The sequence below is a fragment of the Chionomys nivalis genome, chromosome 4 (assembly GCF_950005125.1).
Source record: "Chionomys nivalis chromosome 4, mChiNiv1.1, whole genome shotgun sequence".
In the NCBI taxonomy this organism is placed as follows: domain Eukaryota; kingdom Metazoa; phylum Chordata; class Mammalia; order Rodentia; family Cricetidae; genus Chionomys; species Chionomys nivalis.
Window position 1 is genome coordinate 14,595,975 of NC_080089.1, and position 23,803 is coordinate 14,619,777.

A 23,803-nucleotide genomic window follows, 5' to 3' on the forward strand; every position below is an offset into this window, starting at 1 on the left:
ACTCCACTCACATGGGCTCCATATTCCTGCCTGTGGCCTGATGGCCAGACAGATACAACGTTTCACACAGAAGCAGAAAGCATGGCCACTCTGCACAAATGTTGACTGCACGGCGCTGGATAGAAATAGGATCTGAGCTATCAATTAAACATTTTAAATATAGATCTTTGTAAAGGACTGTGAATATAGTTTACAGATGGGGAAACCGAGGCACAGAAAGATGAGGGAGGTTTTCCGTCAGCTGACTGTCAGCGGCAAGGGTAGAATATAAATTGGGATTGGCCCTTTTGTTCACTAAAGCCTGTTCTCAACCTACAGTCCCGCAATTACCTGAATTCAGTACACACAGCTGCACCCCTCTGTCCACCAGAGAGAAGGAAAAAAGCCACACAGTCCCCCAGTTCTGTGTGTCATGGGATGCGTGAAGAACTTCCAGACTGCAGAGAAAGACAAACACCCGAGCTGGTGGTGCCGTGGATCCTGAATGAATAGAGAAGGCAAAGGCCCGCACCAGGTCTTCGCACCTCTTCCTCTGTCCATGCAAGGAAGCGCACACGCTTGTCAGCACGGACAGGGAACAATGGGCTAGAGCAGCCTCCATCTTGCTGGTTCCCACAGAAACCGGCATCTGGCTGCTCCCTTTTGTTCTGTGTGCCCATGGAGGTGGCACAGAACCCCAGGCATCCATGCAAAGCAAACTTTCTGAACTCAGGTCAGAAACATGGCCGACAGCCTCCTCCAGTCTTGCACCACAGTGATATTAAACAATAAAGGATCCTGATTTACCAAGGTAACCGAGATAAACCTTACAGGCTTCCTGAGGAGCCTGGTTCCAGTGGACAGAGCCTCAGATTCTGTGGAAGGATAAGAGACTGGAAACTCAAGAAAGGTTGAAATGACAGATCCCTCAAAGATCTAGGAACTGTAATATACCCTGGAGTTGCTGGAATGAGACACACTTCCAAAAAGACCAAGAACATTTTTGTACTCTGTGTTTGAGACTCACCACATCCCAAGTGTGTGAGACCTTGTGGGCCACACTTGATCTGTACCACCAAGGATGGGCACATACTTTATGTTGGGACTTTGTCCGATTCCTGGTGCCTGTCCTTCATGACCGCAACTTGTACAAGGATCATTCGTGGTCTCGCTAGCCACCTGCCGCCATCATGAGCTCCAACTGTAGCACCGCCTACTATCTACTGTGGTTAGAATGTGAAATGTCCCTATAGCTCACGTGTTTGAACACTTAGTTCCCAGCCAGCACCACCATTTGGGGAGGTCATGGAACGTTTGAGATGTAGAGCCTCATGGAGGAAGTGGATAAGTGGGGTGGGTCATGGGATTTTATAGCCAGCCCCATCTCTGCATCCTCACTGGCCCAAACACTATGAAAAAATTCTCACACCACAGCTGAGACACTCCTGTGCCTCACTTTCCCCAACACCATGAACTGTACCTCCAAACTAGAACTAAAATAAACCCTTCTTACCCTCAGCTGCCTCTTGTCTGGCTGCTCGCATGCAGTGGTGAGGAAAGCATCTAATTGCCTACTTTAACACTGAAGAGACAGATCTCACTTCTCACTCCAGTTCCCACTAAGACAAGGCTATAGAAGGGCTACTCCACTCTGTGCCAGCAGCAGGAACACCAGACGGAAGAGAGCCGAGCACACTCTTCCCACCTGCTCGGCCCAAGTGCTCACCACCGTTGGCTTGGTTTGTCTGGCCATGGCCTCAGAACAATATACTACTATATTCAAATTAATGTGGATGCTACTATCCAAATTAAAACAGAAAAGAAACCACTAGAGAAACCTCCCAAGGTTTTTTATCTAATCCAGTATCAAACTGCAGCTAAATAAATAAATGGCAAAGATCTTTTTCAAACATGTAGAGTGCTTCATGGAGACCCCAGCTAGACATGAGCCCGGAGCCTGTCCGTCCTTCCTGTCGGCCTCTTTCCCACGTTTTACATCTCCCCTCTCCGTCTGAAGCAGAGCTAGCCTCCAGGCCATGGCTCTGCTGCAGCTCCGTCTAGCTTATAGTTGTCAGTATGTTTTACTTTCTTCCTAGAAGTTGTTTCAAGCCTACCCTCCACCAGAGACTTGAGTCTCTTTAATAACACTTGTTTTACAGTGTTCTCAAAGATGTCCTGCTTTCATTTGGGTGTTTTGGTTGGTTTATTTACTTGTTTATTTTTACGTGTGTGCTGGCGGTGGAACCTAGGTCCTTGTGCTGACAGGCTAAGTGCTTACCACTGAGTGATTCCCGCAGCCCCTAGTCCCACAGTCCCTAGTCGTTCGTTTCTGCTAATTGACTTTAGACGGTAGGTAAACCCAAGTGCTTTGTGGCATCAATGGATGGGAGGGTCTATGGGCACAGTGGGTTCGTGATAAGCAGTGGAATCAACATAGTCGCCTTTCCCAGGGCCCTACAGACTTCACTGACCCTGGACTAGCTTTGCAGTGATTTCCTCAGTTCCAGGTGTCTCATGGAGAAAGGAGAACAGAGAAGTTGCTGGAAAGGAAGGGGGCTGGCTCTAGGCTGCTCCCTCAGGGGCCTGCTCCTCTCTGGGCCTCTCCCAACCTCCTGGGCAATTCCTCGCACAGCCTCCCCTTGGCACCTCCAGTCTTGCTGGACTTAGCAGGACAGCAGACCTCTTTCAGCTCCTCGCTGTTCCCGGAGAGCCCTGTTCTGCTTCCAGGTCACCAGCACATAGGCCTTCCTCTCTTGTCCCCAGCGGCACCAGTGGCTTCCTGTGCGTCACATTCTCCACCTTTAACGTATTTTTGACACATAAAAACTTCATTTTTTTTTTGGCTAAAATATGAATTTAAATTTTTTAAATTACGCATCTTATGCAAAGTTTATATGGGTTTTCAGTAGGAGAAGTCTATGCTGGCCTTTGTCTCTTCCTATTTTGCTGGGCTTCCAACATCCCCAAATGTATCTGAGCCGGGTGTGGAGGGTCACACCTTTAATCCCAGCACTCAGAGGCAGAGGCAGGCAGATCTGAGTCCAAGGCTAGTCTAGTCTGCAAAATGATTTCCCAGACAGTCAGAGCTACATAAAGAGACCCTGTATAAAAGCAGTGAGAAGTATCTGCTTGGCGTAAAGCTCTCTTCTCAGACCAGACTCCTCGGCAGTCTGGAAGGAGTACGAGCTCCTTCTCCGATGGCGTGGAGGGACACAGGTGAAAACCCACCGCTAATGATTTGCTTTCTGTTGCTGTCACAAACACTGCAGCCTAAAGCAACTTGGGGGAAGAAAAGGCTGATTTAATCCAACACTGCCAAATCTCAGCTTGTCCTGGACGGAAGTCAGGGCAGGAATATAAGGCAGGAGCTGAGCCGGAAGCCAGGGAGGAAGGCTGCTTACTAATTCCAGCTCCAGACTGCTCAGGATTCCTCTAGAGCTTAGGGATGGCGCCGCCTACAGTGGGCTGGGCCCTCCCGTCAAGACAACCCCACAGACGTGCCTAGGCCAACCTATCCAGGCAGTTCCTCAACTGAGGTTCCTCCTCTCAGATGACTGGGGGCAAAGGAGGACACTATCACCAACAGAGGGGTATGGGAACTCCAGACCTTTCCCAAGTCACACTGGGCAGTTTTGGAAACACATATTTGTTTTTCTACTAATTCTTTTGCATTAGCTATTACTCAAAGTTAAAAATAGTTCAGACTGATTCAAACATTCTTGATATATTCTCTGACCTGCTGTCACCCGAAGGGCAGACGTATTTTCCACCTCTACAGAGAGTTTAATGATCTGCTTACTGCAAGTGCAGGAAATGAGTGACAACCTAGCTCCCAGAAGACAAAGCTAGACCTATGACATAGAGGCAGTTTCAGATTAGGTCTGGTTTCCAGGTTACACCCACCGCCTGACTCGCCCCAGGTTTACTCTGGTTCCCTGGGGGCATCTCTGTAGGGAGCGAACGTAAAAACCTCCCTGGCTAATCTGCCTCCCAACTGACCTTACCCCTCTGGACTGCTGATGTAATTTGATGCCGTGCCTGTATTTAATGGAATGTTTTTCCCTAAGATCGACATGATAAATAGGTTTTAGAAGAAGAAGCTGTCTCCAGTTTACTAGTCTCCTGCCTCATAACTGTATGATACATTCCTTTCAAATTTAGTACAAGAGAAAAGAACACTTCTCTCAGCAAGCAGAAGTCTTCCCTTAAGTGATAGTAAAAGCTATTTAAACCTGTGGTGTGTCTTCTTTGTTTCAGGATTAAATAGTATACGAATTCGTGATATATTCATGTTAGAAAAACAAAGGGTGGGAGAAGGGTGGCATCTGTCTGTTAAATAATGAGGGCTTATCAGGGCTGCATTGTATGTAAGCCACTGTAGAAGGGGCATTGCCACTGGGATAATAATTATAGCTATGACTCACTGGCCTGTAAGAGTGTTATAGACTATTCTAAGAGCTCTATACGTAGTAAATCGATAAGTCCCTAACCTAAATCACAGCTACGCGTTACTTTTATCATCTTTTGATGGGAACATCTGAGGTGTTGGTGAGAGAGTAGATTGTCCAAGATTGATAGCACAGTTGGTATGTGTGGGGGTGGGGTGAGGGAGGGATCAGGGTATGACCTTGGGAAGTCCCGCCCCAGAGCCGAAGATCCCACTCTCTACTCTCCACGCCTCTGAAAAGTCCTCCCGGCGGGAGGTCAGATCTATTTAAGGAGAGGAGATGCAGATGCTTGCAGCCTTAAGAGAGTCCAGAGAAAACAGAGCCGCACAGTTTGTAACAGATGCTAGACAAGAGGGAGACAGAGAGTTATCAAGAAGGAAAGGCCTGAAAGCAGGAAGACTGTTTTTTGTTTTGTTTTGTTTTTTTAGCAGAAACAAAATATAAAGCGGGAGTTGGGAGACATAGGACCACAAACCAGTGAAACCAAAGGTCAACAAAGACTTAGTACAATTTCCTTACTAAGAGTTAGGGGCAGAAACAAGCAGCCTGGGAACCGAATTCTGAGGAGGAAAAAGTACAAAACTTATTAGAAGGAGGGGACTGGAATCAGAAGAATCTGGGGAACACGGATGCTGCCATTCTCTCCCCAGCACTCTGAGGTAGGCACGGTGATTGCTGGGAAAACTGAAACCCCGAGAGTGGCAGGCAAAAAGTCATTCAATCGGAATGTGGACAAGCCAAGGACCAAGCCCAGTTTACCCAGGTCCAATGCTCCCAATGGCATGCCAGGAGCGGCTCCAAACCTTTCAGGCAAAGAAGGAAATACTGAGAGACACAGTGCAACCTCTGTGAAGACAAGAAGGGGCAAGATTCACTTGGAAGGCAGAGACAGAGCTGTAAGGAGAATCAGTCACCAAGTGTCATGTCCAAAGCAAAGAAAGGGGAAGCTAGGCCTGGGCGCGAACCACAGTGTGGAAGCAGGAGGATGGGGCGGGGGGGGGGGGGGACAAGGGCCACAGTGACTGGAGATCAGTCCTGAGGACTCAGGAATGAGGACAGTGGGGGAATACAGGTGGGAGGGGCTACGGACGCTGACTTCAGTCTGAGGACCCTGTAAGTCAAGGCAGGAAGGATGTCATCAAATGGTAGGATGAGGGCTTCCTGAAGGGGCAGGCGAAGGTGGACTTCTGCCCCAGGACAAGCGGGATTGGGAGGTTAGAGCCACCTTGGGTCTCATCTTAGGGCTGGTCCTGAACAGTCAGAGAGCAACGAGCAAGGAACATTGAGTTTATATAGCCTAGACGCTAAGAATCAGTAGGCTTCAAAATCCGTGCAAACCTCTAGGGCCCAAGCCATGCAGAGCTAGCACACAGAGTTGGTCAGGGAATGGGGAGCTGCCCACTGTTAGGGTGAGCCTTAGGAGCAGACGGCAGAGCCGTGGGTGCTCTTCAGCCAGCTCCACTCCTGTATTCTGCTCATCTTACAGATGGGCCCATGCTGCCTTGCATGGCTCAGACATGAAGCAGGTACAAAGGTCTCTGTGGAGCCAGGTGTGCAGCTAAGCCTTCCCAAACCAGCCAAGGGAGTGTACCAGAAGACAAAGAAATGAGAGTAGTCCTTACAGTTAGAAGAGGGTGACATTCTGTACAAATGGGCAGGGGGCTGTGCAGAGGGCTAGGGTCGCTGAGAGAGGGAAGGGTGACAGCTTTTAATGCGTTACTAGGATCAGCTTCAAAGAGCACGGACAGTGCATACACATGCATATGTACACACTGACACTGCACACATATGTGCACATCCCTCTACCCCATACACATGGGTACATGCACATACATGTGCCCCTCGGTATCTGAAAGTCAAGAAGAAAGTCAGAGAGGGAAGCTGAGAGTTGGGTCCTGGGCGTTGGGCATGGCAATTTTACTTCCTGGTAGTTTGGTCTACACTCTAACTTTTGTCTCCTACATCATCATGAAGAGTCTTTCTGTATAGCAGGTCCGGGGGGGGGGGGGGGCAGGAGATCATGTGGTATTGAGGAAACAAAAGAAATGAAGAACCAAGAGGGTGGTATGAGGAGCCAGCCCAGGCTGAGGGAAAGCTCTTCTGAGCGGAGGGAGGATCAGGGGCTGATGTGGATGGCCCCTGGGGGATGTGGCAGATGGACAGAGCATGAGGAGAACTTCAGGTCATTGACCTGGGGAAGCAAGGCTGTGCCAGTTTCAGGTGGCAGAGGCAAGCACGGTGCACTGCGATGGAAGCTGGCATGTGTGGCGGCAGAGATCAGGGCCACACAATACGAGGCTGGGCAGCCTTAGCGTTCATTTACTGCAATTGAAAAGAAGCTGTGTCTGGCGATGAACAACAACAAAAAATAAGCACAAAAAACAAACAAACAAACAAACAAGAAAGACAACCTTCTGGAAAGAGTTTCTGTGTCTGGAGAGACTGATGGACAAATGATAATTTCTTTTCTGTGGAAAGATTGGAATTTTTTTAGGTTCAGAGGCCAATTACTTTATCTTGGACTTGTGCTAAACTCCTAAAACAGCCATTCCTTGTCCCGCTCTGTATCTGAACTAAGGTCTCATGATAATAAATAAAAACCTCTTAGAAAATATTATAATAGCAGAAGACTAGCTTCCACCAATCAAAGAACTAAACATGTCGTCAGACAGCATCTTGGATCTGGAGAAAAGCTTCCCTCATCTTGATGCACCTGCCTCTTTGGTGGACCCAGCAATTATTTTAAACTTGTCTTGATTTATGACTTTTTTTGTTCTCTGGAACTGTAAACCCTGTGAGAATGCTCTAGGTTGGAGCATGGAATTTTGAGTAACCTAAAATCTGTGTTCTCAGGCCATGGTCACTCAGAATGGCTCCAGAATAAACTATCTTATTCCCTTTAAGATGAGAGCTGTGCGCCAGGCATGGTGGTGCATTCCTTTAGTTCTAGCACTTGGGAGGCAGAGGCAGGCGGATCTCTGAATTCAAAGCCAGCTAGGTCTACAGAGAGAGTTCCAGGACAGCCAGAGCTACACAGAGAAACCCTGTCTTAAAAAATCCATAAAAAATATAGAGAGGGTAAGAGAGAGAGCACTGTGGTTCTTGCAGTGACGCCAGCCGCTGGGCTGAATCTGTCTGTCCTACTGAACTGAAGGGTCCAGGCTTGTGCCTGCCTCTGCTCCACACCTGGCACAGTGGCCTGCCCGTAGGATACATCCAGGATTCCTCACAATGTGTAAAAGACGCTGGAGAGAGAACAGACTGTCCTTTCTTATTGCTGCCTCACAGACTTCCACAAGAAAAACGCAGTGATGATGAAGAGTCATCAAAGCGGTTATTAAACTTGGCAGTGGTTGCCATGGCCAGGGTGGAGTTTCCTTCCCCTGGAGAATTTTTAGCCACGACTAGATAAGCACTCACGGGGATGAGTCAGTCAGCTGGGAGATGGCCCAGTGAGCATCATTTGAACTGGAGCCAGAGCCTTCCTACGACTTGTTTTATTTATTTATTTTTAGAAGATTTAAATAATAGAACAGGCTGAATGGTGTGTGTTCTGAATTTGTTTCTGCAGAGTGAGGATGGTGTATGATGTATACACACACAAACACACACGAGAGAGAGAGAGAGAGAGAGAGAGAGAGAGAGAGAGAGAGAGAGAGAGAGAGAGACCATTGCCACTGGGATGAAATCCCTCTTTACCAGAAAAGGTAAGAACCTTGAGCTAGACCAGTCAGATGATCTTATCAGGGTGGTCTGGAGCAGAAAGGTCCCCTGTGATCACACACTGGAATTAAGTGTCCCTCACAACCTCTCACCATGGACAACAAGGAGCTGCCTTACAACAATAACAAAACAACAACAAAACCACCAACAAAGGAGATCCAGGGAGACACAACAGCAGTTTTAGGACACTGGAGGCGGGACAGACAGGAACTGTCTAGCTCTCAGAAGAAAAGAAATTACTGACCCACCCATAAAGACATGAGTCTAACTCCCTATTAGGCATCTGCAGTTCCATATCCCCCTGAGGACAGAAGCAGCTGCAGAGGAATTAGAAGGATGCTAACGTTCTTTCTTTGGCTTTTTTTAGACCTTTGGGTCTAAAAAAAAATGCAGAGGTCTCCACTTCCTGTGCTGAGTGGTGAGTGTCTAGCTGCAAGGGCCCCTGGCTTGTCTTCTAGTGAATCACCTTCCTCTGGGCTCCCAGGCCACACATGCACCTTCCTGCTCCGGCTTCCAACACCCAGCCAGGCTGGGCACACCCACGAGTAAGTGCTGCCTGACCTGCAGGCGTGCAAGGTTCTCCGTCTCATCCACTGACTTAGAACTGGGTGGGGGAAGCAGTCCCTTCCACTTCTGATCTTTTCTTTACAAAGAAATCAAAGTAAAAGGAGAAATTAAAACAGAACACACCAATTTCAAGTTGGCAGGAAGTGTTGAAAAGGAAGCCCCAAAAGGAGACTGGCACCAGGGCAAGCCAGCTCTCTGGGGACTACTCTGGCTGCCCCTGCTCTTACTGAGGTCCCCATTCGACCTCCTGGGAACTTAAGAGAGCTGGATTCTTCTCAGGCCTTTCCAGGTTGCGGAACCCTGTCAGGTTACAAACCCAGTTGTCTTGGGTTTCCTTCCCCATGACGGTCTCTTTTCCACTGAGCACTGTTTTCTTTTGCAGAGCGGCTGAGTTTGGCATTCACATGTGGCACCGAACTCATATCAGCTAGAGGGAAAATCCCCATTTCTAACTTTCTACCTTCTGAATTCAGACACTGAAATCTCAGGACAGACTGCACATCAAAATACCAGACGCAAAGAAGGTTCCTCGAGCCTTGCCCAGCCAGCTAAGCAGGATGATGGAGGGAGGGCAGAGAAGCCCTCCTTTGGATGCCTTTAGCTGGCCAGCTGATTCCAGCGCAGTTCCACACTGTGTCGTTATCAAGCAAGTCTCAACTCGATTTAAATGTATTGTCTCTGGCGGAATTAAGCCCTGCCTCCACAGCCACCAAAGGAAACCAGTGACGTCTCCTTAAGTCATTAGTTCCTCAAATTCAGTTTATATCACAAACACATCGGTCCTTGCTAAAAGGCAGATTTCTGTGTTCAATCCACAGAGCCCTCTGTGGAAGAGGAGAACCTGATATCCCAAAGTTCCTCTAACTGCCACATGCATGTTGTGACATGCACACCATGACAGGTACACGCCAACACCCACACCCACCAAATATACACACAAACACACACAGAAGGAGGGTGAAAACAAGGTTAAGGATTGCGATCATCTGATTTCCAGAAGTTTCCTGGCCCTGGTTCCTTTGAGACTTGAGTAGTTTGTCTCTTTCCCGGCGTCTGTGAGTCTTCTAGTGTGTTCTCATGCCAAGCACACACACCCACATCTGACCAAAAGTAGATAAGTCTGCAGCTCTTACATCAGTCGGGCTAAATATTGGGGCTCCTCTCACTGTGAGAACCCAGTAGCCCAGGACCGATAAAGGATAGGGACCTTGTAGACAATGTAAGCTTCCAGATGCCAGGATTGAAACTGGGAAAAGTTTATAGATAAGTTGCATTAGTCCTTGCAGCTGGGAGGTCAGAGGGGCAGCTCCGGGGACAGCAGCAAGGAACGGGGTCAATAGAAGTACACCTGAGGGATGCTGCTGTCAACTCGGTCACGAGCCACTCACATCACAAACTGGGAAAGTTTATATGGAAGGCATCTCCATAGAAGATTATTATTATTATTCAGAGTCCAAACCAGTAAGAGCTTGCCTAACATATATGAAGCTCTGGCTTCCACCCTAGCACAGAAACAAAGGAAAGGGGCATGGGATGGAAACAGAAACTGAGAAGAAACACGGACATCTACCTTACAGGCTAAGCAACTTTGAGCAATGGTGACTCTCTCTCCTCGTCTATAAGTCAAACGGCAATAATTCTCTTTGCAGAAGCATGGGGAAGGGAAAGAGGGTGGAGCTATTTCTTGTCCCCGTGTGAGAGGCATGTTTGTGATGACCATGTTAAGAGGTATGTTTGTGATGACTGTGTGACAGGCATGTTTGTGATGACCACGTGAGAGGCATCTTGTGATGACCGCGTGACAGGCATGTTTGTGATGACCGTGTGAGACACATGTTTGTGACGACCGTGTGACAGGCATGTTTGTGAGGCATCATAGAACTTTGTTTGCTAAAATGGAGAGTATGAAACGGTGCATGCATCTTTAGGTGGGATAGAAATTTCTGGACTCTTTACATACACATATCTACACATGCACAATCTATGATGATTGGTTATCTCTGAGAAATGGGATCCATTTCTTTTGAATACTCAAAATAAAACAAATCTCAAAATAAAATTTGATCATGAGAATATGTTTCTTTTGTATACACTGAAAAAATATAAATAGTATAAATAATAAATAGTATAAATAACAACTACGGTGATCACCACAGCAAAAGGCTTCACTGGAATCACCCTCAGATCCACCTATGGCTGCTGGGCCACATAGGAATTAGGATGGCACAACTTTCAAACACCACAACCACTCAGTCCACATGTGCTAAGTGCTCACCATTGGTGACATTTGTTATTCATCTGTGCTAGACCAAGCACTGTGCTAGATCAGGGGCTGGGAGTCTACATCCCACGAGCCAATCCCAGCCTCCACACTTTCATCAACAGGGTCATCACTTGTAGCTGTTTTGTTAAAATACAAATAGTCGAATAATTGCAGCAGAGACATCTGACCCACACCACCTGAGTTACTCCTCATCACAGAAGAAGGCTGCTACCCCGGTGTCAGGCAATGCGATCCAGTGAGTAGCAGCCACTGCCCTGGCCTGACTCAGTGGGTCTTGGAGTTGAGTCATGTGGAACTCAGTCACAGAAATAGCTGTGTGGTTATAATACGCTGGCAAAGACATGTGTGGGAGTGACATTACTTTTGATGTGGTGGTGTGAATGAGAATGGTCCCATAGGCACACATATTTGAGCGTTTGTTCCCCAGTTGGTGGAACTGTTTGGGAAGGACTAGGAGCTGTGGTCTTGTTGGAGGACGTGTGTCACTTGGGGCTCTGGAGTTCTGAAATACTCATGCCATGCCCTGTGTGATTTCTCTCTGGCCCCTGCTTGTGGATGAAGGTGTGAGCATTCAACCGTTGCTCCAGCCCCTTTCAACACACCTTCAATCCACTGTCATGGACTCTAGCCTTCTGGAGCTATAAGCCAAATTAAAATCTTTCGTTTATAAGCTGCCTTATATGATGTTTCATCCCAGCAATAGAAACCCTAACTAAGACACATAGGCAGTTGGCCTAGTTGGGAATATTACAGAAAGCCAAAAGCAAAACAGAAGGATTGCAGTGTCTGCCAAAGCCGTGTGATGGGACAGATGATGAACATTGAAATAATAGTCAGAATGAAGCCCCAGCCTCCAACACGGAAGGCATAGTAAGGCATGTGAGCCCAGATAAGGTGGGAGGAGAGCGAGAGCAGTGGCGGGCAAAACAACTCTCCTGGCTGTGATAAGGGGCTATGTCCTTATCAGAAAGAAGTGGGGCATCCTGAGGAAACAGGTGAATGTTCTCTGAGAATCTCTCTAGCTTCAGGGCAGTGCACAGGAGGGCCACAGTGGAGCAAGGAAGGATGAACTGACCTTAGCCATTGGGGGCTGAGTTGCAAATTTTCAACGCTAGGGGCATGAACCTCAGATGGCAAACTGAGGTGAAGTTGATGCAATTCAGGCACGAAAAGAAAAGCCACCGGCTATCTCAAACTGTCCTCATCCCTGAAATAGGTAGACCTGAGGCTAGGTTTCCATGACAACAGACACAGCCGAGAAATCCAAGGATGGGGACAAAACAGGTTGATGGCTCAGAAAGCTAGTCTTCCTTGTCCCATGCTTCCACTTGCCTTGACCCAATGGTGGCTACTCAGTCTTACAGGAATGCACACGGGGCTGCAATGGCGATCTTTAACTGACAATCTCGATTCACCTGGAAAGGGTATTTGTGGGGATGAACTGTGCATGTCTATGGAACATTGTCTTAATTAAATTAATTAATGTAGAAAGGGCCAGGCCACTGTAGAAGGCACCATTCCCTAGACAGGAGGGTGGGAACTGTATCAAGGTGGGGAAGTAAAGCTGAGGACACACGACCAGGCAAGCAAGCATAAATGTATTCACTTCTCTCTGCTCCTGACCATGGATGTGCTATGACTAGCTCTCTCAAGCTTCTACCTTGATTTCTACATTATGATGACCTATGGCCTGGGACTGTGAGCTTAAATTAAGCTCTTTCTCCCCTAAATTGCTTTTTATCATGAACCAGACAGAGGCTATTTCCTTAGAGGACCCTGTTCAGTCACACGTACTGATCCATCCAACCAGCAATCGCATTTGGTTCTATTCCTTTCCTTTACAATGAATGTTAAGATCATGTCAAGCAGGGTTCCTGGAGCCCCCATTGCCCCCTCAAAAATCCACAGGACAGGGCCGGGTGGTGGTGGTGCACGCCTTTAATCCCAGCACTCGGGAGGCAGAGGCAGGCGGATCTCTGTGAGTTCGAGGCCAGCCTGGTCTACAAGAGCTAGTTCCAGGACAGGAACCAAAAAAGCTACGGAGAAACCCTGTGTCGAAAATCAAAAAAAAAAAAAAAAAAAAATCCACAGGACAGCATACTAGCCAAGCTGGACAAAGGATCGAGAAGGGCTCTCAGAAAGATGGAAGTCAGTCTGCTTCCTACAGTCATAAAAGGCATTCTGCACATTGGCAGAGGCGGGATGCTCTGAGTTGAGCCCAACTCAACTGTGAGACAGATAGAAGCCATCACAAGGGGACAAGAGACAATAAGACCCCAAGCCTTAACCTGCCACCTGCTAAAAGCATGCATTTGACATTTTCAACAGAAAACCCCAGATGAGGCTCAAAGTCAGTGTATTTACTGCCCAGAAATCCTTTCTGACTAAACTAGGTTAAAACTCAGGCCCTGCCCTACCAAATAACAAAGACAAGAGAAAATGGTGGTGAAAAGCCCAGTGAGTCCTCTTTCTCTGCTTGGTCTCAGTTGATAATTGATAGCGAAAAGACAACCACTAGCCCTGGTTGGCACTGGAAATACCCCAACGGGCTCGTGTTCTGAACGTTTTCCCCCAGCGGAAAGCAGTATTTTTGAAGGCTCTGGACATTTAGGAGGTGGGCCTCGCTGGTAGAAGCAGCTCACTAGGGGCTTTGAAGATTCCAGGTCTGCACGTAGGCACAGCCACGCTGGGCTTGGTCCCTGACTGCGTGGATCCATGTCTGTAGCTCGATGCTCCAACCAGAAGTCATAGATCCCGCCACCATGCCTTGCCCATGACCGTGGACTGAAGTCTCCCGAAACCATGAAACAAAACAAACTCCTCCTGCCTTAAGTCATCTTTGTCAGGGATGTGTTTTATGGTGGTTGCCTGGGTTACTCAACAGGAACCAGAAGTCTGCTCTGCTAAAGAAGCCGACTAGTACCTGAAGGCATCTCGTGGATGACTGAAAATGGACAAAAGGTGTGGCCCCTGACTTCAATTGTGTCTTCCCCTTTGCTGCCTACCCTCTGAGTCATGGAGACAAATTGATAACTTGAAACTGTTTTCTCTGAGACTATAGGCATGATTAACTTGGCCCAATGCCCACAGGCAGGTGAGTGTGTCTGCTCCTCTTCCTTGGACTTTCTTGCCTGCTTAAGCACTCGGCCTTATAAAGTCCAAACAAAAGCACAGGACCAAGACCTTGGGGAAAAGAATGACGCCGGCAGCAAGAGCAAGTCTCGGTTCCTAGATGACCTCATCAGCCATGAGCCCACTAAGCACAAAGCCAGAATGTTTATGCAGAAGAAGGAAACACCATTGGAAGCTATGCCCTTGACTGAGGAAGAGTCACCAAACGTCAGCCTTCCCGCCTCCTCATACAGAAGCCAGCCACCCTCTCTGTTAAGTCGGGCAGCCCAGTGGTGCCCTTCATCTCTCAAGCTGAGCTGCCCACAAAGCTGTGCCTGTCTTCTATGCATACGTGGCTCTGTCTCCTTTCTGTTCCTTTCATTCTGTGAGAAGGTGCTGTCCTGTATCCCCTCTTTGGTCCCTGAAGTGGGCCCACTCCATTACTGACTTAGCTAGGCTCCCGTGACTTTACTCCCCTGAAAAGCTAGGCTTCCTGAAGAGAAAACCTTTGAAGGGAAACCGTGAAGGTGTCTCACATTTGAAATAGTCAAAGCTAAGCCTCAAATGCACGCGCGCGCGCACACACACACACACACACACACACACACACGAGGGGGGGAGGGGGGGAGGGAGGGAGGGGGGGAGAGAGAGAGAGAAGAGAAGAGAAGAGAGAGAATTTTATTGAGGCATGACCGACATACAAAGACGCAAACATGTGTAATGTGTACAAGTTTGAGGCGTTTTGGTGCCATGTTGCATGGCAGTGCAACACGCAAAGGTGGCAGGCATATCTAACACCTCTCAAGGTTTCTCTATGTCAGTGTGTTTTTGCTAGAGTACATGCATGTGCATGCTTGCATGTGGAATAGGAGAGCCTAACATGAGCTCTACCCTCTTTTAATCGTTAGCGTTAATTATAAACTTGACAAAATATAGAATGTCTCCGGAGACGTGCCTCTGAGAGTTGTCTGTGCAGGATTATCTTGATTATGCTAAGGTGGGAAGACACGCCCACTGTGGGCAGTACTGCTCCCTAGGCAGGGAGTCTCAGTATGTGTAAGAGTGGAGACGGCAAGCTGGACACTGGTACCCATGGATCAGTTCAGTGCTCTCTGTCCTTGTGGGTGACTTCAGCTGCTTCAAGCTCTTGACACCTTAACTTCCCTGTGATGATAGACTGTGACCCGGGATTTTAAACCAAATGAACTCTTTGTCACTTATGGCTTTTGGCAATGTGTCCTACTAACAGCGCTTTCGGTGTGATGAACAGCATCACCAAATGTAAGTGCGCACTGCGCAGACTTCTAGGAGATTCCATCCAGTGTCACTAAGCAGCACTCACAAGGCAGCTCCATGGCCCCCACCTCTGGTAGCCACCATAGTGTTCTTGCCCTTTCAAGCAACACCAGTCCTGATCTGTTCCCAAACTGGCTCTCCCAGGACTGTTCTCCCATTCACAGGACTTCTGTAGCCTCATTCACAACTCCACCCATCCTCTTACCCCAAAGATCCCTAGTCCTTTCTTCAAAATGCATTGAGAACCAGAGTCATGTCACAAGGGCCCCACACACTGACCAAGCCATCGCTGTGTCTTTCTGAATGACGCTCCTAACTAATCTCCATGTCGGCGGCTGAGTCCACACGCCTGTTCTCACGGCAGCACCAGAACCATTCTAAATGTGAGTTGGATCGTGGTGTCAGCCTCTGCTTTCAACCTCACACCGTGGAAAATGCACCCTTTCAAAAGAAGCCCATCAGGACCCGAGTTTCCCAGCATTTCCACTCGTTCCCTACTCTGCTTCCCACAGCCATGCTGGCCTCTTGCTTCTTCCTCTTACAAAGACCACACCTACCAGAGGGCCTTCGCACTTACAGCTGTTTGGCAGGAAAGTTCTTGTCCTAGATATCGGCTCCAATAGCTTCTTCCCCTCCCTTCAGTTACAATCTTAACGATGTTGTCCTAAGAAAACCCTCTCAAACCTCACCTTTTCTTGATATGTTAATTTATTTTTCTCCTTAGCGCTTAGAACTATCGTCATGCAATGTTTCTTTCATGAGTTCGTTTTACTCCTCTGTACTCTCTGTCAGGCCATAAGACAGCAGGAGACAGCAGGCAATGCTGTCTATTGGTTCACCGATCTTCTCTTAGTAGTGAAGCATAGCTGATGCTCAGTGAACTCTGTAGTAAGTAAAGAGCCCTAGGCTTGCTGACAGAACTGTGTGTCTCTGCTAAAGGGCAATCACAGCTCAGGACAATCTGGAATCAATGCATAAGTTAACAAAAACATGATATTTAATGTAATTTATATTCTTAAATAATGCCTTTAGAATGACTCCTTTGGGGTAGGCTACACTTCTGTCCGGTACACAGTCACAACAGGAGTACAGGAGTGCTGAGTGGGCCTTCCACACGGTTCACTGCAAAAATCAGTTTCTTCCCATCCCTCCTCCCTTTTTTGTTTTATTTCTTCAGACAGGCCCTCGTGGAGCCCAGTCTGGTCATAAGTTCACTATGTAGCTCAGGATGACCTTGTATAAGGTTGATGCTCTTGCCTCCACCTCCTGACAGCTAGGATTACAGGCAAGCACCACCATGCCCAGCTATTTCTTTCCTTTCTGTGAACAAATAGACACAGAATCAAGAGACCCATGCCGAGTATTGTGGATGAAAAGGAAGGGAACCACACAATAGCTAACAATTGCATCTCGAATGCGAGAAATTCCAGTTCCCCTGGACTGTGGTACTTCTCACAGAGAGAAGGCTCCCCAGAAGAGCTGCACTGCCTCGGTTTAGCAGTTTAAAGGGGAGGTGTTAGAAGCCCAGAGGTGAAAAGGCTTATGTCTCAAGGAAAGCTCCCTGCAATCATCAGGAGTTAAGAGCTAAGCTATGAGCAATATGAAGCTGGGATTTTAAGAGCCATGCGTTTGTGGCAAGGCCACAAGCCGAACAAAGAACTGGTTCAATTCAATAAAACAGCGTATCTAGTCAGTCAGTTTGGACTCTGTAGAAATCTTTAATCTTTTTAATTGAAAAAATTCATACATTATATTCTGATCATTTTTTCCCATTCCCAAACTCCTCCGAGATTTTTCTCATCTACTCAACCTACTCAACTCCACATTTTCTTTTTTTTTTCTCTTAAAAAAAAAAAAGCCAATATGGGGAGGGGCATGTGCATGTCATCCGGCATGTGTGGAGGTCAGAGGGCTAGTGTGTGGAATCTTCCACCATGTGGGTTCCAAGGACCAAGCTCAGGCCTGCAGGCTTGCCAGCAGGTGCCCTTACCTGCTGAACCATCTTGTCAGTTCAGCTGGAAACTCATCTAGAAAGTGGCATAAGAGAGAAGAATGCAGCTAAAGAGTTTGGATGTTCAGCATCAAAGAGGGTGCAGCCAGCCTGGGATGAGAGATCTTGGATGAGTTAATTAGTCCCTTTGAACGTGAGCTTCTTAAACTATAAAATATGGGTCACCATGTCTAGAGATATTACATGATTTTAAAAAACATTTTGATGGTGAAGTCCTTTGCCAGAAGTAAGGGACCTAGTATGGAGAGGTACCACTATGTAGCTGTGTTCCCGAGAGAGGGTGCGTCCTTAGCATGATCCCAAGAATACTCTGTGGATGAATGGGATGCTGGATCCACAGATGAAGAAAGGGCCAGGGAAGGAAAGGGCTCCTGTGCTCTGAGGGAGCTGCAGATGATTGACACGGAAGCCCTCCCAAGTCCTGCACTCCCAGCCTCACCAGGCTCTCACACGCCCTTGCCCACTGTTTGTGACACAACACTTCTTGGTTGCTCAGCACCAGAGAGGGTGGAGGTGTCTCTGATACCTGTGTGTTGTTGCTGGTTTGCTGTCACTTTATTCCATCCATGCATACATGCATGCATCCATCCGTCATGTCCCCATCACGTCCCTATACAGGAACACATCCATCCATCATGGACCCATCTATCCATGTACCCGTCTATCCATGGTCCCACCCATCCATCATACACCAATCTATCCATCCATCATGCACTCATTCATCCATGTACACATCCGTCCATCATGCACCCATACATCAACGCACACATCCATCCAATTTTTCATTCCTTCAAGTTCTCTCTATACACATGCTGAGCACTAGCATGAGTGTGGGATGTAGTGTATTTGAGAATATTTACAGTTGAAGGGTCTGTGTGGTAGTGCAAAAGGTACCCACCTAGCCTGTGTGTGCATTTGTGATCCAACAAAGTGTACACATTAATACTAACTATGTGTCTGCAGTCCCAAGCCTACAGTGCGTGCTTGCTATGCTGGCTTGATTACAGTCCCACTCTACGATGGATGTCACAATTGCCTCTGATAAACAAACGGGAAAAGCAGGCTGGTAGACACAAGGTCATACAGCTTGTACACAGCAGGCTGGGAACCTGAACCAAGCCTTTTATCAGGAAGTAAAACTCAGAACTACCCTGAGTGCTGCACCCTGTACAGGGAGACTTCAGTGTGCGGTGGCTGAGATTACAATAAACTAAACAGTGTGTCCAACTGCTTCTGGGTGTGTCAGCAGGAAGCAACTACCATAAACTCAAATCTGAGAACTCACGGTTCTAACCAAGACGGCTTCATCTGAGCATATTCACCGAAATGTGAAATATAACCTTCTAAGACCCTCTGGAAATGTCCCCGTCACTGCAGAGCCTCTGGAGCTTAAACAGGATTTCTGCAGCTCATGCATGCTCTCGATAGTGGAAAAGAGAAAGAGTAGAAACTAAGATTTTCCTATGAAAGAGACACAAGAATGCCATGTGTGTGAAAAGAACACTATACTAAAAGCAATGGGTCCTGTTTTTAGATCCAAGCTGTGTGACCTCAGACACCAGTTAACCTCTCTGGGTCAATTTCCTTGGGTTAGCAATGAAGAGACAGTCATGGATCTATCTTAATGTATCTTTTTAAGATTAATGAATGCTGTCTCGAAACAACAACAACAACACCATAGATTAATGGATGTACACTGCCATCACTGGCTATAATGTAAAGGCCATTCCCTATACATTCCTGTCTTTCATGCTGGATTTGGGTATGAGTGTACTTTGGAAATCATGCTTATCATACACAGAAGTATTCCGTTTGCCATTGAGACACTGGCAGACCCTCTTCCTTAAATCTAACACTGCTCTCAGGTTCTGGAGTCCCAGTTGAAATGTCCCCAGGTAGGATGGTCATGGGGAGTTGTGTTCCCCTCTGCCTCTCACCACCTGTCAAGTTAGGTTTACAGGTGAGCCCTTCCCACAGGTCACAGGCTTTCTCTGCTTCCCTCCACACTGCTTTCTGTTCCTCAAAGCGTTCAAACACCGGGCTGCAGGGCTGGGGACCCAGGGACCTGCGAGCACAGATGGAAGCAGAATCACTGCAGCGTCCCAAAGCCCCAAGCTAGGGCTGAATGGAGGCCAGAGAGGGCACCACCTGTAAATGCGTGGACAGCAGAGGCTGCTTGCCAGCAATAAGGATGGGTTTCCGACCCAGAGAAACACCCCACCCAAAAAATCCCCGCAAAGCCCCTCACCAGTGCACCTGCGTGATCCTCCGGCTCATTTGATCCATCACTGATTAAATTCTTTCTATGTGTTAAGCTCTACATTTGCAGGAATGAATAACCTATGCCCTACATCCTCAGTCAGAATTCTAGGGCTCAAGCAGGGGAGACAGACAATTACAAAACACTGCCGTAAGCACAAAATGAAGAAATCAAAACCGGGCATGGTGGTGTATACCTTTATTCCCAGCATTCAGGAGACAGTGACAGGAAGATCCCTGAGTTTGAGACTATGGTTTAAGCAAAGTGAGTCCCAAGACAGCCATGGCTACACAAAAAAACTCTTGTCTTGGGAGAAGGAGGAGGAGGAAGAGAAATCAGCCATGGTGGCCAGAGCCTGTAATGGCCGTACTAGAGAGGTGGAGGCAGGAAAATGGAGAACTTGAGGACAGCCTGGGCTATACAGCGGGACACTCTTGACAAGAGGATGTGGAAGCTGGTACAGGAGAGCATAGAAGTGTGGTCCTGCCTGACTCAGGAGTGGCCTAGTCAGATGGGGGAGATGATACAGCAAAGGTGTAAGGAGGGAGCTCAGGGTTAGTGGGAGCTGTGTGAGAAGGCATTCCAGGGGACCACAGGTACGGCAGGCCTGGCAACATTCCTGTGGGTGTGGAGACAGGACGGATAGAACTTGACTTGGAACTAGCATTCGACACCCAAAGGGTCTTGAGAATGGAAACGTCCAGCCTGCTGCTTGAGCTTTGTCCCCGAGGTGTTGAGGAGAAACACCTCAAAGGGTCTAAGCACCAGTGACTACATTTCTGCATCTTCTATTCAGAGACCGTCTTTGGGGGTGATTGCAGGACATCCAAGAGCTGCCCGGCTGCCCAGCTGGCTGGTGCCACCCTGCTTGACTCATTGTCATAGGCCAGTGCTGAATTGCCTGCCTCCTGCCTCTAGACCTCCTGGTCATGCTGACCTCATAAGGTGATACAAACACAAAAGGATTTGGCCACAGGAACTTCTTGGAAGCAGCTACAAGTACACTCTGAGCCATGAGCAGGACCTGCAATAGGGCACTGGCGAGAGGCAGGTCTTGGAACAGAAAAAAGCAGGGCAGCCTGCTGCAGTGGCCCAGAGACACCTGCACTTCTGCCTCCTCCTTTCCTTCCCTTCAGTGTTCTTTGGCCCCCTCACTGACTTCAAGGTAGGACATTGTGGAGCCCACCATCTTACAGGGAAAAACAGCCTCAGTTCTCAGCTTTGGCCACTCTCCAACAGTGTTGGGGTTGAACTTTGTTTATCTATTTGTTTGTTCTAAGTCTCGTGTTGTCCAGGCTGGCCTAGAACTCACTCCGTGGCCTGAGAATGATCTTGAACTTCTAACCTGAACACTGAAATTGTATGCATGAGCCCCATTCTATGCAGTGTTGGGAATAAAACACGGGGCTAAGTGAATGCCAGGCAAACACTCTACCTACTGAGCCACAGTTCAACCCTCTGGAACCTTCCAGAAGTCAGGACCCCTCACAGCTCCAGCTGCCATTGGAAGCTATACTCTCAGCTTTCCACCTGGATCTCTCAGCCTCACCCGATTACTCCACCCAGGGTCTCCACAGCCTCACTGTCAAACCCCGTTCCCTTATGACTCCATAATAACAGGTCCCTGGCTCTGCCTAAGTCTCCCTGATGAGTCGTTGCCCTGCCCCTCCCTCCCTTCCATGACTCCTCTTTATTATGAGTCCTTGGTTCCAGGGCTTAGGATACAGTATTAGCTTACCTGCCCCAATCATTCCCAAGCCATGATCCAAGAATCTGCCACGCCCACCTCACACAAGGCCAGGCTGGTATTTTCTTCTTCCTCCTCCCTCTCCCTCTCCTTCCTGCACATACCTAATCCTTCCAGTCTCAGCACAAATGCCAAGCAGACCCTGCAGCTTTCCCTATCACCTTACCGATGGATTAAATCCTCCGGAACTCTGTTTACCTCGGTTAAATGATGTGTTTTTGTGAACAGCATGAGAGCAGCTAGTACTTAAATGTCCTGCACCCCCGGGAAACTGAACACAGAGAAGCTCACTTAGCCCCTCTCTCTCGCCCCCATCACCCTGTTATTATCATCTTGCGGTCCTCGTCAGTCAACAGCGAGCCTAGAGGAAGCAGGCTTTGAATGCACACAGGCGGGCAGCAAGTGGTCATCAGGTGTATTCAGAATTTTCATGGCTTCACCGTCTGTATGTTCATCCCTTCCAGATGCTAACGAGCTCCTTGGTGAGAATGGACTAGGTTGCTGCTTTCTTCCCAGGCCCGGGGAACATAAAGAACCCGGGTTCTCGGGGTACACTAGGGGGATGCAATTTTAAATCAGCACCTCTATCCACATGTCAGTAACTCTTTTCACTGGCCTGGCCTCACAGGTCCCGAGATCAACAAACTGCTGGAAAGATGGAAGGAGGTAATATTGGTGCACACTGCCTGAAACCTTCCTGGCCAGGATGTGGTAGCTGGAAATTGATGGGGAAACAACCCACACCTTCAGGCGGAGTCACCTGAAACCCTGAAGCTTTGTAAGGGTGGCCATCAGGAACCAAAGGCTGTGGGCAGGCAAACCTGGAAGGCTGGGAGGAGATCAGAGAGAGGCAGGACAGGGTGTTGCGGCAGAGTCCTGGCAGAGGAGAGGCAGTCAGCAGGTTCTGCAGGGCCCATGGAGGCCTTTCTGAGCCTTGATCCCTGCCTTCAGACAGACCCAACACTGTGAAAGGTCACATGATTGCCAATGGTCTGATAATCTACAGTTATGAAGAGTCAGGACAAACTAGTTTGTGCCTCCTCCGTGGTTACTACCCCACTGAGCTTCTCAAAGCCCAGTGCTCTCACTAGGGCAGTGGCTTTCTAGCCTAAAGACCAGCTCACCTTACCAGCTTGGGGGGTGGGAGGTCTTCTGCAAGCTCCTAGGCCTGTAAAATGGGGTGAACTTGCCCATCGCCCCGAATAAATGCTGTTGAGAGGACAAGGGCACGCCTGGGAAGCTTGAGCTTCCCGCGATCTGCCCGGATCCCCGAGGGCTGTCTCCTAGTTCATCTCATCTACTACCCAGGAAACCAACCAGACACTGCAGGCGTCTGCGCCCACAAGGAGGGAGGGCCATCTCCCCAGGGGACCTCCCGCCCCTGCGGCTTAAGTGGCGACTCCCACCGGCAGGCTGCCTGGGAGGGGGCGATCTGAACCTCGGGTCCTCTGTCCCGCCCGGCTCCCACCCCCATGCCCCCCTACCCCGGGGCCGAACCCTGCTTACCTGCGGCTCCAGCAGCCCGCGCTGCTCAGCATTGAGAGGCGCGGGGCGCGCAGCGCGGAACGCGGAAAACACGGGGATGCGGTGGCCGGGGCTGTATAGGGTGGCAAAGCGCTCGGAACCCGCGAAGCGCTGACAGATCCTCACGTGCGCCTCGGTCTCCAGCCCGGCGGGCGGCGTCCCCGCATAGAAGAAGCGGTCGCACTCACCGAAGCCTGCTTGATGCGGGGTCAGTAGCCGGGCCTGTAGCAGCCCAGCCAGGGCCAGGAGACCGCCCAGCGCGAGCCAGCGCGCACAGCCCATGGCGGCCTCTGCGCGGCCGGCCGGGCGCCGCAGGAGCAGGGAAGTCCGCGCTGCCGCTCAGCCGGGGCGGCTCCGGGCCAAGGCCGCGCCCCTTCTCCGCCTCCACCCCGAAGATGGCTGCAGCGTTCCGCCCGGCTTTCTGCGGCTGCACCCGCGCGGGGAGACTGGTCCCCTGCCGCGTTGCTGTCGGGGTGCCAGACCTACCTGCCCCCTCCGCGCTGGTCTGGCCTAGTCCAAGGGACGGTCCCCCGGGCTGGGGCTGAGAAGCCAGGGCTTGCTCGCACTAGGGCCCTCCGGGATGCACGGGGGCGGGAGATGCCCGCAGAACAAGGCTCTGTAGAGCCTTCCGCATCAGACCCTGGGTGGTGGTGGAAATGGCTTTAATACCAGCACCTGGGAGGCAGAGATAGGAGGATCTCTGTAAATTCGAGGCCAGTCTCGTCTACAGAGTTAGTTCCAGAAAAGCCAAGGCTGTTGCACAGAGAAATCCTGTCTCGGAAAAAAAAAAAAAAAAAAAAAGAAAAGAAACCCGGTTAAAGCCAGTCGTGGTGGTAGAGGCAAGGGGATCCAT

At 49.0% G+C, this 23,803-nt stretch overlaps 1 protein-coding gene across 1 annotated transcript in view; it reads right to left on the reverse strand.

Moving 5' to 3' along the window:
- Positions 1 to 23,622, reverse strand: part of Endod1 (endonuclease domain containing 1) — a 30,924-nt gene extending 7,302 nt beyond the window's left edge. Inside the window, exon 1 of the mRNA XM_057768722.1 lies at positions 22,933 to 23,622. Coding sequence (XP_057624705.1) covers positions 22,933 to 23,232 — 300 coding nt within the window. The 5' untranslated portion in view covers positions 23,233 to 23,622. The remainder of the gene's footprint in view (positions 1 to 22,932) is intronic.
- Positions 23,623 to 23,803: the final 181 nt, after the last annotated feature.